Genomic DNA, 13,063 nt, shown 5'->3' on the forward strand with positions numbered 1-13,063 from the left:
GCAGGTAATAGGCCAGCGCGGGGTGTCCAGGTGGATGCAGTGTGTTGGAGGTGGGCGAAGGGGTCCTCGGAAGGTGGGCGGGAGTCCTGATTGTGAAAGTAAGCTCGGAGGCAGAGGCGGCAGGAGAAGTGTTCGACATCACGGCGTGTATTAAATTCATTAATGCGTGTCCATTTAAGGCCGAGATTGTTGATTGGTAGGGGAGTCAGGAGTACTGGGGAAAACTCTGGAAAGTGGACGTGAGGAATGTTGGATCAGCCTTGATCCTATTGAATGGCACAGCTGGATCGAAGGGCTGAGTGGCCTACTCCTGTTCCAATTTCTTATGGTCTAACGGACTCAAAGCGCTAACTCTGTTTCTGTCTCTGCCAGACCTGCTGAGTTTCTCCAGCAATTTCTGTTTTTGTTTCCGATTTCCAACATCCACAATTCTTTGCTTTATAATACTGTGCTTAACCTTTTGATGTTGTAGAACGGCTTGCATTCTGTTGCAGTCATTGGAATGGTGATGGTGACGTGTTCCATGAGGTTGTAATTGAAGGGGCTGCGTGGGCTGAATTGTCTTTCAGAATAGTCCTTTCTAATCAAAGCCCCGGACTTTTGCAGGACCACGGTATCCCGATTGACATGGGCTACGCAGTGGCACCACATCATTCAGGGGTATATCCAGTTCACAAGCAGCTCTATGAAGCCTGGAAATCCATCTGGGGAATCCGAGTCACCAGCACCGAGGAGTACCCCCACCTGAAGCCAGCCCGATATCGCAGAGGGTTCATTCACAACGGTATCATGGTGAGTACCTCTGACAGCTTAATGCGGTTGTGGTTTCGCGTGTCTGACTAATTTGCTGTGGATCACCAGTTAAAATTTGTCTTCCCTTCCCCAGTCGATGAGAGCGATTGTCTTGTGTGTTGTTATCGCCCCCAGTGGTTGAGGCTGGAATTGCTCAGTCTGAGAAATAAAAAAAGACTTACATTCAGAAAGGAGGAGAAAGTGAGGTCTGCAGATGCTGGAGATCAGAGCTGAAAATGTGTTGCTGGTTAAAGCGCAGCAGGTCAGGCAGCATCCAAGGAACAGGAAAATTCGACGTTTCGGGCATAAGCCCTTCATCAGGATTTTGGATGAGCAGAGGGATCTTGGTGTCTATGTACACAGATGTCTGAAAGTTGCCACCCAGGTAAATAGTGCTGTGAGGAAGGCATATGGTGTACTGGGCTTTATTGGCAGAGGAATTGAGTTCCGGAGTCCTGAGGTCATGTTGCAGTTGTATAAGACTCTGGTGAGGCCTCATCTGGAGTATTGTGTGCAGTTTTGGTCGCCATACTATAGGAAGGATGTGGAAGCTTTAGAACGAGTGCAGAGGAGGTTTACCAGGATGTTGCCTGGAATGGTAGGAAAATCGTATGAGGAAAGGCTGAGGCACTTGGGGCTGTTCTCATTGGAGAAGAGAAGGTTTAGGGGAGATCTGATAGAAGTGTATAAGATGATTAGGGGTTTAGATAGGGTAGATACTAAGAACCTTTTACCGCTAATGGAGTCAGGTGTTACTAGGGGACATAGCTTTAAATTAAGGGGTGGTAGGTATAGGACAGATGTTAGGGGTAGATTCTTCACACAGCGGGTTGTGAGTTCATGGAATGCCCTGCCCGTATCAGTGGTGAACTCTCCTTCTTTATGTTCATTTAAGCGGGCATTGCATAGGCATTTGGAAGTTATTGGGCTAGTATAGGTTAGGTAGGACTCGGTCGGCGCAACATCGAGGGCCGAAGGGCCTGTACTGCGCTGTATCCTTCTATGTTCTATAATATGAAATCATGAGGGGTGAATGTTAGGTGTCTTTTCCCTGGGGTGGGGGGATTTCAAGACCAGGGAGCATATTGTTAAGGTGAGAGGAGAAAGATTTAAAAACAACCTGAGGGTCAACTACATTAGACAGAAAGAGGTTTGTGTGTGGAATGACCTTCCAGAGCAAGTGATGGTTGTGGATATGGGTACAATGGTTAAAAGACACTTTTGGATAAGTTCATGAATAAGAAATGTTTGGAGGGATATAGGCCATACGCAGGCAGGCGGGACTAGGTTGGGATAATGGTCAACGTGGATGGCTTGGACTGACAGGCCTCTTTCTGTGCTGTATGACTCTATGACAGGATCATTTATTTCATAAAAGTTAGTTCAGCAGTGAGTGTTCATGGGGCCAGCACCTCTACTCACCTTCAGAGTAGCTGCCTGAGATGTTCTATATCACTTGAAGCAGGCAGGAGCAGAGGCCCTCTGTTTCATGACTCAACTGAAAGACAGTGCCTCTGATTGTGCAGCACTCCTGCAATATTGCACTGAAATTCAGACCAAAGTATCAGGTCAAATCTCGTCAACCATTGACCTTCTGATTCTGGGGTAATGGTGCCACACGCCACAGGATGCACTGCAGAAATTCACCAAAAAAGCTTCCTTAGCTGCTAAACCCACAGCCATGTCCGAACCCAGAGCTGCTTCCAAATACACTGCCACTTCCATTTTGAAGGACAAGGTCAGCAGTGACAAGGGAACACCGCCCCCCCTGCAGTTTCCCTGCAAGCCACTTAACCATCCTGACTTTGAAATACCGAACAACCTCAGTTATCCAAACATCAATTATCCGAATTTTGGGTTATCTGAACAAGATGTCAATTTCCTAAAAAAAAAGTTATCCAAACAATCAGTTATACAAACAAAATACTCCCCTCCTGTCTCGTTCGGCTAATCGAGGTTGTTTTGTATATCGCCATTCCTTCACTGTCGCTGGGTCAGAATCTTGAAAACCATCCTTGAAGGGCTTTGCAGGTCAGCCCTCAGCACGTGGGCTGGTGTGGTTCAAGAAGGCAACTCACTACCGCCACCTCAAGGCCATTTAGGGCAATAAATGCTGAACCAGCCAGCAATGCCCACCTCCCACAAGTGATTAGATTAGACTTACAGTGTGGAAACAGGCCCTTCGGCCCAACAAGTCCACACCGACCCGCCGAAGCGCAACCCACCCATACCCCTTACCTAACACTACGGGCAATTTAGCATGGCCAATTCACCTGGCCCGCACATCTTTGGACTATGGGAGGAAACCGGAGCACCCGGAGGAAACCCATGCAGACACGGGGAGAATGTGCAAACTCCACACAGTCAGTCGCCTGAGGTGGGAATTGAACCCAGGTCCCTGGCGCTGTGAGGCAGCAGTGCTAACCACTGTGCCACCGTGAATACAAAACAAAATTGATAGAAATAGTGCACAAAGGTATGGGAATAAGAGATTGGCCCAAAGTAATTATGCTTGTTTGAACAGCTGTTGCAGGAACAATGGGCCAAATGGCCTCCTTCTGTTCTTAGTGTAGACTTGATGGGCTGACTGGGCAGCTTCTGCACTCTGTGACTCTGCAATTATTGGGAAACCATAAATTACTGCGATATGTGGCAGAATGAGTTCCCATTTAGAGTTAGGCCCTTTGATCCATTGTGTCTGCACCATTCATCAAGTATCATCTACTGTAGTCCCATTTCCCAGCTCTTGGCCTGTAGCCTTGTCAGCTCTGGCATTTCACATGATCATCTAAATACTTGTTAAATGTTGTAAATATCTACCACCCTTTCAGGCAGTGAGTTCCAGATACCCACAACCCTAGGGGTAATAAAACCTGTTCCTAGTATCCCCTCTAACCCTTCTCCCCTTTGCCCTGAATCTATGATTTGGAGATGGTGTTGGACTGGGGTGTACAAAGCTAAAAATCACAAAACACCAGGTTATAGTCCAACAGGTTTATTTGGAAGCACTAGTGCCACTCCTTCATCAACCACCTGATGAAGGATCCAAAAGCTGGTGCTTCCAAATAAACCTGTTGGACTATAATCTGGTGTTTTGTGACTTTTAACTTTGTAGCCCTAAATCTCTTATTCCCATACCCTTGCGCGCTATTTCTATCAATTTTGTTTTGTATTCACTTGTGGGAGGTGGGCATTGCTGGCTGGTTATTGACCTCTCTACAAAGGGGAAATTCTTTTGCGACCTATGCTGTGTGCCCCTCTCTATCTTGTATATCACAACCAGCCTTGTCTGCTTGAAGGAAAATAACCCTAGCCTTTTGAGTCTGTCTGCATTGCTCATGCAGGCAACATCCTGCTGAATCTCCTCTGCACTGTCTCCATTACAATCACATCCTTCCTACGGTGAGGCAACCAGAACTGCACACGGTACTCCAGCTCTGCATCCCCGTTTTTAGTATCGGGTCTGCAGTGCAGAAGGGACTAGCGTAATGTTCGCCAAAGGATTTTAATTCTCACTTGTTTATTTGGGGTTATGGATAATACTGTCGAACGTTTAAGGAACTTCTCGCATTTTGATTTCAAAACGGAAACAGCCTAGCCACCAGTGTTTGTGGACTGAAAAACGTATCACTCATCAAGTAACCTGTACCCCAGCAGCCTGCGACTCCTTAAAACCATTCGGAAGGTTTTTCAGTCTTGTTTCCACGATGGAAAATGGGTTGCAAGTTCAGTGCTTTATTGCACAATGGAAAACATGCCACAGCAACGCTTGGTGCACAGATAAAACCCCATGTTGACAGTAACTTGATGAATATTTTTCTCTGTTTCTCCTTCTCCCACATCATCCAGGTTCTGCCTCGTCAAACCTGTGGACTGTTCACGCATACCATCTTTTATAATGAGTATCCGGGAGGCTCGAAGGAGTTGGATAAGAGTATTCGGGGCGGTGAGCTTTTCCTTACTGTGCTACTGAATCCGGTAAGTTAGATTTCATGCAGACCTCACTGTGGGAATATTCCCACACGCAGCAATGAGATACAGTTAGAGCAGACTATATCTTGCATACCGTCAGTTTAATTAAAATGACAACAGCAGTCTGCAACTTCAAAGCAAAAGCAAAATACTGCAGATAATGTAAATCTGAAACAAACACAGAAAATGCTGGCCCAACTCAACTGTTCTGGCAGCATCTGTGCAGAGTCAAGCAGAGAGAGAGAGAGAGAGAGAGAGAGAGAGTGTGTTAACATTTTAAATCCAGTATGACTTCTTCAGAACAGCTAGCGGGAGACCTTGAGAACTGGCAGTTCTTAAGCGGACTCAGACAGGATTAGAAACTTTGTCTCACTCTCTCTCTCTCTCTCTCTCTCTCTCTCTCACACACACACTCACACACACACACACACACACACACACACTCCATCTCTCGCACACTCGCACACACGCACACACTCTCACACACGCACACACACGCACACTCTCACACACACACACGCACACACTCTCCATCTCTCTCTCTCTCTCTCACACTCTCACACACTCACACACACACACACACACACACACACACACACACACACTCACACTCCCTCCGTCTCTCTCTCCCCCCCTCCGTCTCTCTCTAGCGCTCTCTCTCTTGCGCTGTCTGTCTCCACAGTTGCTATTGTGTTTCTCCAGCATTTTCTGTGTTTCTTTCAGATTTCCAGCTTTTGCCTGAACTTCAAAGTTGCAGACTGCTGTTATCATGTTTCCTCTGCTGTTCCATTAGTAGCTGTCGCTTTGGCAGCTGTGGGAGTCCACATAATTTCAGCCTGGCATTTCTGATGCCACCTTTGATGTGTTCTGATGGCTTCACAAGCTAAAGAAAAAAGGAACTTGCAGTGCTGGTCACATGACTGTGGAAGGCAGAGGATGACCCTGGTACATGATGCCCCTTCGTTCAAGGGCAATAGGAGCAGGTGATCAATACTGGCCTTGCTAATGATGATCACATCTCAGGAAGGAGTGAAGAAAAAGTGACAGACAGAACTCTAATTCCAGAAATCTGTGCAGCAGAACTTAATCTGTTCAATGAATAGATGAGAAATATGCATATAAATCACAAACAATTGCTTCATCTCAATTACATAATTATTTTGAAATGTAGATGGTTTTGATCCCCATCCTTTAAACTGACAAACCCCAACATAGCAGATGAAATTTAAATTTCAACCAATCAATCTACTTACCCGTGCTGCAAAATTATTAAACATCATCAAAGAACAATTAAACTGATTCTGAGCTATTACGCTGTTGGTTTAGCAATCATTGTTTTTTGTGAGATTAATTGGAGTCACTTCAACAGAGGAGGACATTAAATTGTGCATTATTTGACAAATCACTTGCTAGGCTTTATAAAGCAAGGCATCAAGTCACTCTTTCTTTTAAGGGTTGATTTTATTTTCCGTGGGATTTGGGCGTTGCTGTTAGGAGCATTTGTTGCCTGTGTTCACCTTCCTTGAATTGGTTGCCCCTTTAAACCATTTCAGATGGTTGCTGTGGGGTCACATGTAGGCTTAACCAAGTAAGGATTGGCAGATTTCCTTCCCTAAAGGACATTAGTGAAACAGATAGGTTTTTAGTACAATCAATGATAATCATGTGGCATAGCGATGTAAATCAATTCAGTAAATTTAAATTTCTTCAGCTGCTATGTTACGATTTGTGTCGTGTCCCAAGAGTATTTGCCTGTAATCTTGGTTTTAAGTAATGTTGCGGAAAGCTACAGGAACATGGAGAGTTCCTGTCATTCCCAAAGTATAAAAGTATTTAATAGAAAATACTAAAAAGAGTAACATTAATTTTGTGCAATTAGGTTCAATTAGGGGTAAATTGTTTGACAATAAACTTGGAGCCAGGAGTTTACAAGCACCTGACAATGTGCAAAATTCTTTCATCTGTAATTGGTGTTTGTATTTGCAGCAATTAGAATCTAGTGGTTCCAAAGGCAGGTCATGTTCAACAGCACAGCAGCTGAATAAAAGACAGCCACCGACATGAGATAACACACTTTGTTGTCCAGGTTAACCAAGCTACTCAACAGGAGATCAGCTGTCATTTACAAAGAGCGGAATGTTCTGGGACTGATGATGAAAACTTTTCCGGAAATATCCGATTTAGCAGCATCACGCTTGTGATGTCAGCCATCAGTATTTGTAATACGGGCTTTAACGTGGGAACATAAGTTAGCTGAAATTAGGCCTGTACAATGTTAATTAAATTGGGTCTCTCTGTAATTTGGGGGCTGGAGGTTGGGAGACGGGGGGAGGTCGCAGCAGGAAGATGGGCACCTTTGTGGGGCAGTGGTAGCATCTTTGGACCAGGAGGCCTGGCTCCAAGTCCCACCTGTACCTGAAGTGTGTCATCTCTGTAAATATCTATAGTGTTAATATGCAATTAATAGATTTTATAAACAGCTTAAAAATCATCCAATCTTTGAGGACTTGCTCTCTGCGTCCATTCTTCTGTCACACTTTCTCATTATAATCAATTCCTGAGTTGATGTTTACTGTGAAAATGACCCATATAAACTTGTAACACTGCAACAGCCAGAGATAACTGAATGGCTTCGCAGCTTATCATAGCTAAGCTGCACAGTTCTGATCGTGAAGAAAATCTTCAAATTCCGACCTGCTCGGTTCATCTGTTTTGGCCTCCTAAACTGGAAGTAATTTTTTTTGCTGAATTGAAAACCTGAAGTCTTCCGGTCTTTCTGTATTCGCTCTTGATCTCTGAATGATCTTCACCCCTGGGACACCATTCTCTGAGAGAAACCCTTGGGGCATTCTCCAACAAACTCCATTTGTTTCTCCTTGAAGGGACCAAACCTTCAACTCAAAGCTGTCATCAAACCTGAGGAGAGAAAAATACAAGGCCGTGCTCAGCAGGTCAGGCTCCATCTGAGAGACGAGAGAGCAGAGTCACCCTTTCTCGTCAGTGATGTTTCATCCAGTTTAGAAAAGGTTTGAGAGGTACCCAATTTTCACCAATGCAAGGAAAGAGAGGAGGTCATTGATTGAATGAAATGCAAGAGAGATGAATTGAGCAATGAGGGGGGGAAGGTGATATGGGTGGTCGTGGGCATATTATTAAGGTGAGAGGTAAAGTATTTAAAGACATGGGGGGAGTTTTTTTTTGCACAAAATGGTTCATGGGTGGAGTGAACCTCCAGAGGAAGTGGTGGATGTGAGTACAGTTACAAAATCTAAAAGACTTTTGGATAAGTAGATAAACAAGAGAGGTTTGGAGGGATGTGGGCCAAGTGCAGGCAGGTGGGACTAGATTAGTTTGGGATTATGGTCAGCATGTTTCCTATGACTCTATAAATCAAGAGTCATAGTCTCAAGCAGGTGTTAGTAGCAACCGTAACAGAATCAATTCCAGTACCTCTGTCCAAAATATGGGAAGCAGTGAAATGGTTGAACTCTGTGTTGGGGCATGAAGTTTGTACAGGCACCAAATTGAAAGATTAGAATGCTGTTTGTTGAGTTTTGATGGGACGGTGCAGGGATTTGAGTTCCGAGGAGGATGGGGACTGTATTTGGCAAGCGACTGGAGGCTCAGGGGCACACATCCAGAAGCAGAGATATTTATCACCCTTATGTGTGTTTCTTCTGCCCAGTGCACAGGAGACCACAGTAACCGTTAGACCTCACTGTTAGAACATAGAACAATACAGTGCAGAATGTTGCGCCGACCTGTGAACTATTCTCAGCTTGACCCCCTACACTATCCCATCATCCATGTGCTTATCTAAAGATTGTTTAAATCTCCCTAATGTGGCTGAGTTGATGACATTAGCAGGTAGGGCATTTCACGCCCTTACCACTCTCTGCATAAAGAACCTGCCTCTGACATCTGTCTTAAATCTATCACCCCTCAATTTGTAGTTATGCCCTCTCGTACAAGCTGACGTTATCATCCTAGGAAAAAGTATTTCACTATCTACCCTATCTAATCCTCTGATCATCTTGTACGTCTCTATCAAATCCCCTCTTAGCCTTCTTCTTTCCAATGAGAACAGACCCAAGTCTCTCAGCCTTTCCTCATAAGATCATGTGGCTTTGATGTTGCCCAGGACCTTTTCTAAACTGGATGAAACATCACTGATGAGAAAGGATGACTCTGCTCTCTCTTCTCTCAGATGGAGCCTGACCTGCTGAGCACGGCCTTGTATTTTTCTCTCCTCAGGTTTGATGACAGCTTTGAGTTGGAGGTTTGGTCCCTTCAAGGAGAAACAAATGGAGTTTGTTGGAGAATGCCCCAAGGGTTTCTCTCAGAGAAACAAAAAAAACAAGGGCAGACTGAGAATAGACAGGCGGTCAGTCAACATCTCAACGAAGAATGCCTTGCTGTGAAATTCCTTTTCCAGCACATCCGCATTTTCTTTTGAATTCCTTGATTATACATTGGGCTTTGTAATCCCTCCAGATAGTTGTTCACATTAAAGTTTCTGCAATGAATTTATTACCCTCATCTTTGCGTGTGTCACAATCAAGCTGGCAGTCAAGCAGAGAAAAAAATAACAGCGGTATATCTTGCTGATGGAATGTGTAACTTTTGGCTTGAGTCCATGTCTTAGACGTTGGTGCTTCCCTCGAAATAAATTCTTTCTAATGGGTGGTCTAATGTCTGGGAGGTTTGTACAGGTGTTCAAACGTACTTGAAGGTTGAATTCAGGCAATGTGTAAAATGCACTCCTTTTAATTAATGTGTGTTGAAACAAAGGACATGTATAGCTAACCAGAAGACAAGGTCACATCCTCGTGCTGCTCAGTTGGAACTCAATTGCTTGATCTAGATTATTTCTGGAATACGAGTATTTTGTTACAACATACGCTCAACTATTTTTCAAGATGGATAATACCTTTTTTATCAACTTAACAATAATGCCTTCTCTGGGTAAATTACATTACAGCTCTGCAGTGCAACCTGAGGATTCAGTAACAAAGAATTTACATTTAAATGCACTTTGCATTGCTCATAGCACTTCATGCGGAAAAGATTATTTTGAAATTGTTACAGGCTGCGATTGCTGTCGGATAGATTTTGGCATCTCCTGAGCCCTTATTTCAGAGATAAAACAGGAATAGATCCTGTCAAGTGAAGAAATGTAATATATTTACTCAAAAAGGAAGGTAGATTTTTTTTAAAAACTCCTAACTATAGGCTACTCAGTTTAATGTTAGAGTTTAGTATAAAGGATGTGATAAAGCATTTAGAAATATCTACTATGATCAAGCAACATCCTCATCACTTCATGAAGGGGAAAGCATACCTGACAAATTTGGTACGGTCTTTCAGGAGAACAGCAGGATAGATAAAGGGGAAGTAGTGAATATATTTGGATTTCAGAAAGCATTTGATAAGGTTCCACATTTTAGGCTACTTAATAAGATTTGCTGAAGAAGGGCTCATGCCCGAAACGTCAATTCTCCTGCTCCTTGGATGCTGCCTGACCTGCTGCGCTTTTCCAGCAAGACATTTTCAGTACTTAAGAGCCCATGGACATTACATATTACTGAAAACAAAAGATGATGTAGATCACAGCCGGTCAGGCAGCATCCATGGAGAGAGAACAAGCCAACGTTTCGAGGCTAAGTGACTTTCATCAGAGCTGACGTGAAGTTTGGAGGGGGCAGCAGAAGGTGAACTTTGTTGATTGCATAAATGCCGCCTCCTGCACACTTCATGTCAGCACTGATGAAGAGTCAGTTGGACACAAACATGAGCTTGGGATCTCTCCTTGGATGCTGTCTGACCCACTGTCATCAGCATTTTTTAGTTTTCAGTACAGATTCCAGCATCTGCAGTAACAAGTCTATACATTAGCTTGGACAGAGTATTGGCTAACTACAAGAAGACAGAGTTGGCATCAAGAGTACATTTTCAGGATGGAGCTGAAAATGTGTTGCTGGAAAAGCGCGGCAGGTCAGGCAGCATCCAAGGAGCAGGAGAATCGACGTTTCGGGCATGAGTCCATTTTCAGGATAGCAACCTGTAACTAGTGGTGTGCTGGCATAACAATTTGTTATTAGTAAATGTGAAAGACTTAGATGTGGAAAGTGTACATACTTCTTCCAAGTTTGCAAATGACCCAAAATAGATGGAAGGCAAGTGGTGGGAATGATACAAAGCATCTGCAGAGGGAAACAAACAGGTTTGAGTGGATGGGCAAGGAAATTTCTCAAGCTGGAATATAATGTGGGGAGATGTGAGGTGAGGCACTTTGGCAGGAAGGGGAGAAGAACTGACTGTCACCTGAAGGAAGAAAAACTGCAGCAAGCTACAGAACAGAGGGATTTGTGAGTTCTTGACCAAACGGTTAGTATCCAAATTCACTGGGAAATAGGGAAGGCAAATGGAATGTCAGCCTTTATTTTGAAGAAAATGGAGTATAGAAATAGGAAGGTGTCACTAAAATTATGCAAGATACTAGGCAAAAGTGAGGACTGCAGATGTTGGAGATCAGAGTCTAGATTAGAGTGGTGCTGGAAAAGCACAGCAGGTCAGGCAGCATCCGAGGAGCAGGAAAATCGACGATTCGGGCAAAAGCCCTTCATCAGGACTGGAGGCAAGGATCCTCCAGGGTGGAGAGATAAATGGGAGGGGTTGGGGGTGGGGAGAATGTGGCAATGCATTCTCCCCACTCCCACCCCCACCCCCCTCCCATTTATCTCTCCACTCTGGAGACTCCCTGCTTTCAGTCCTTATGCAAGATACTAACCAGGCCAAAGCTAGAATACTGTGACCAGTTTTGGGCCCCTTATCTCAGGAAAGGTAGACTGGCATTGGAGGCAGTCCAGTGTAGGTTCATTAGGCATGGTAGCAGGTATGGAGAGACTGGCTGATGAGAAGAAGTTAAATGGATGGGAACTGAGCCTCTTAGAAACCTAAGAGGCAACCCTTATTGAAGATACGCGATTCCTCTTGGCTGTATAGAGTAGGTGTGGAGAAGCTATTTCTCCATGTGAGGATCAGAGGACATTAATTCGCAATAAGGGGTCACACAATTCAAGACCAAGATAAAGGAGGAATTTGTTTCTCTCGGAATCATTGGAATTTTTTTTAACACAGAGAGGGCATTGAGTCATCAAGTACATTTGAGGCTGAGACAGGCAGAGTTTTAATTAAGGGAATGAAGGGTTATGGGGGAAAAGGCAGGAAAACGGAGCTGAGGATCATCAGCAGTTTTTGAGAAGGTGTGTAGCTCAGGTTGATGATAAGTATGTCAGTCAGCTCACTGAGCTGGAAGGCTTGTTTTCAGACATTTTGTCACCATGACTAGATAGCATCATCAGTGAGAGTCTCTGGTGAAGCATTGGGTGGTATGTCCCGCCTCTTGGTTTATAGGTTTTGGTTTCTGAAGGTGTATGATGTCATTTCCAGGTTTTTTTTCAAGGAAAGATAGATAGGATCTAAGTCGATGTGTTTATTGATGGAGCTCTGGTTAGAATGCCATGCCTCTCAGAATTCCCGTGCGTGTCTTTGTTTCACCCCTCCTAGGTATTGTCCCTGTCAAAGTGGTGTCCTTTTTTTGTCTGTAGGTATGGAAACTAGTGACAGTGGGTCATGTCTTTTGACACGACTTTAAGGATTATCAGCCATGATCTCCTTGAATGGCAGAGCAAACTTGATGGGCCGAATGGTCCACTTTTGTGCCTAATCTTATGGTCGATGGGATCGCCAATTTTTTCATTGGCTCATGTCTTCCTGCCATTTCATGCTCAGGGTGCCCATTTTCTTCTGGCTTCCTGAGTGGCCTAAGGCAGTTGATAGACCTCCTGCCATCTGTTAGTGAGAGGATCGAATGTGGGCGATGACCTCTGTCCATTATGCTTGGGTGTGGAGGCGCCGGCGTTGGACTGGGGTAGGCAAAGTTGAAGATCACATGACACTGGGTTGTGGTCCAACTGGCTTTTTTGAACCCACAAGCTTTCGGAGCCCCACTCCCCCTCCAGGTAACTAGTAAAGGAGAATACATCCCACACAGAATTTATACATAAGAAATCAAAGGGTCATACAACTGCAGCGAATGTATTGAACAAACTTAAATGGCTGTTAAGTCTTTAATCAGTTAGAATGGAGATGCCACAGGTTTCAATAGATTAATGTGGAAATCCCAGGATCTCTTTCAAGTCACTGCCCCGAGATAACTCAAGGTTTTATTAGTATAAAAGAGGTGACATCTCAGTTCAGGCAATGCATTTTAGGTGTGAGGCCTTGTTTCAAGTCT

General features: G+C 44.3%; 1 protein-coding gene across 1 annotated transcript in view; it reads left to right on the forward strand.

Moving 5' to 3' along the window:
* ndst2a (N-deacetylase/N-sulfotransferase (heparan glucosaminyl) 2a) overlaps positions 1-13,063 on the forward strand; it is a 113,642-nt gene that overhangs the window by 62,380 nt on the left and 38,199 nt on the right. The window contains exons 4-5 of the mRNA XM_060854352.1: positions 607-792; positions 4,642-4,770. Of these exons, the coding sequence (XP_060710335.1) occupies positions 607-792; positions 4,642-4,770 (315 nt within the window). The remainder of the gene's footprint in view (positions 1-606; positions 793-4,641; positions 4,771-13,063) is intronic.

This window comes from Hemiscyllium ocellatum, chromosome 43 (assembly GCF_020745735.1).
Source record: "Hemiscyllium ocellatum isolate sHemOce1 chromosome 43, sHemOce1.pat.X.cur, whole genome shotgun sequence".
Classification (NCBI taxonomy): domain Eukaryota; kingdom Metazoa; phylum Chordata; class Chondrichthyes; order Orectolobiformes; family Hemiscylliidae; genus Hemiscyllium; species Hemiscyllium ocellatum.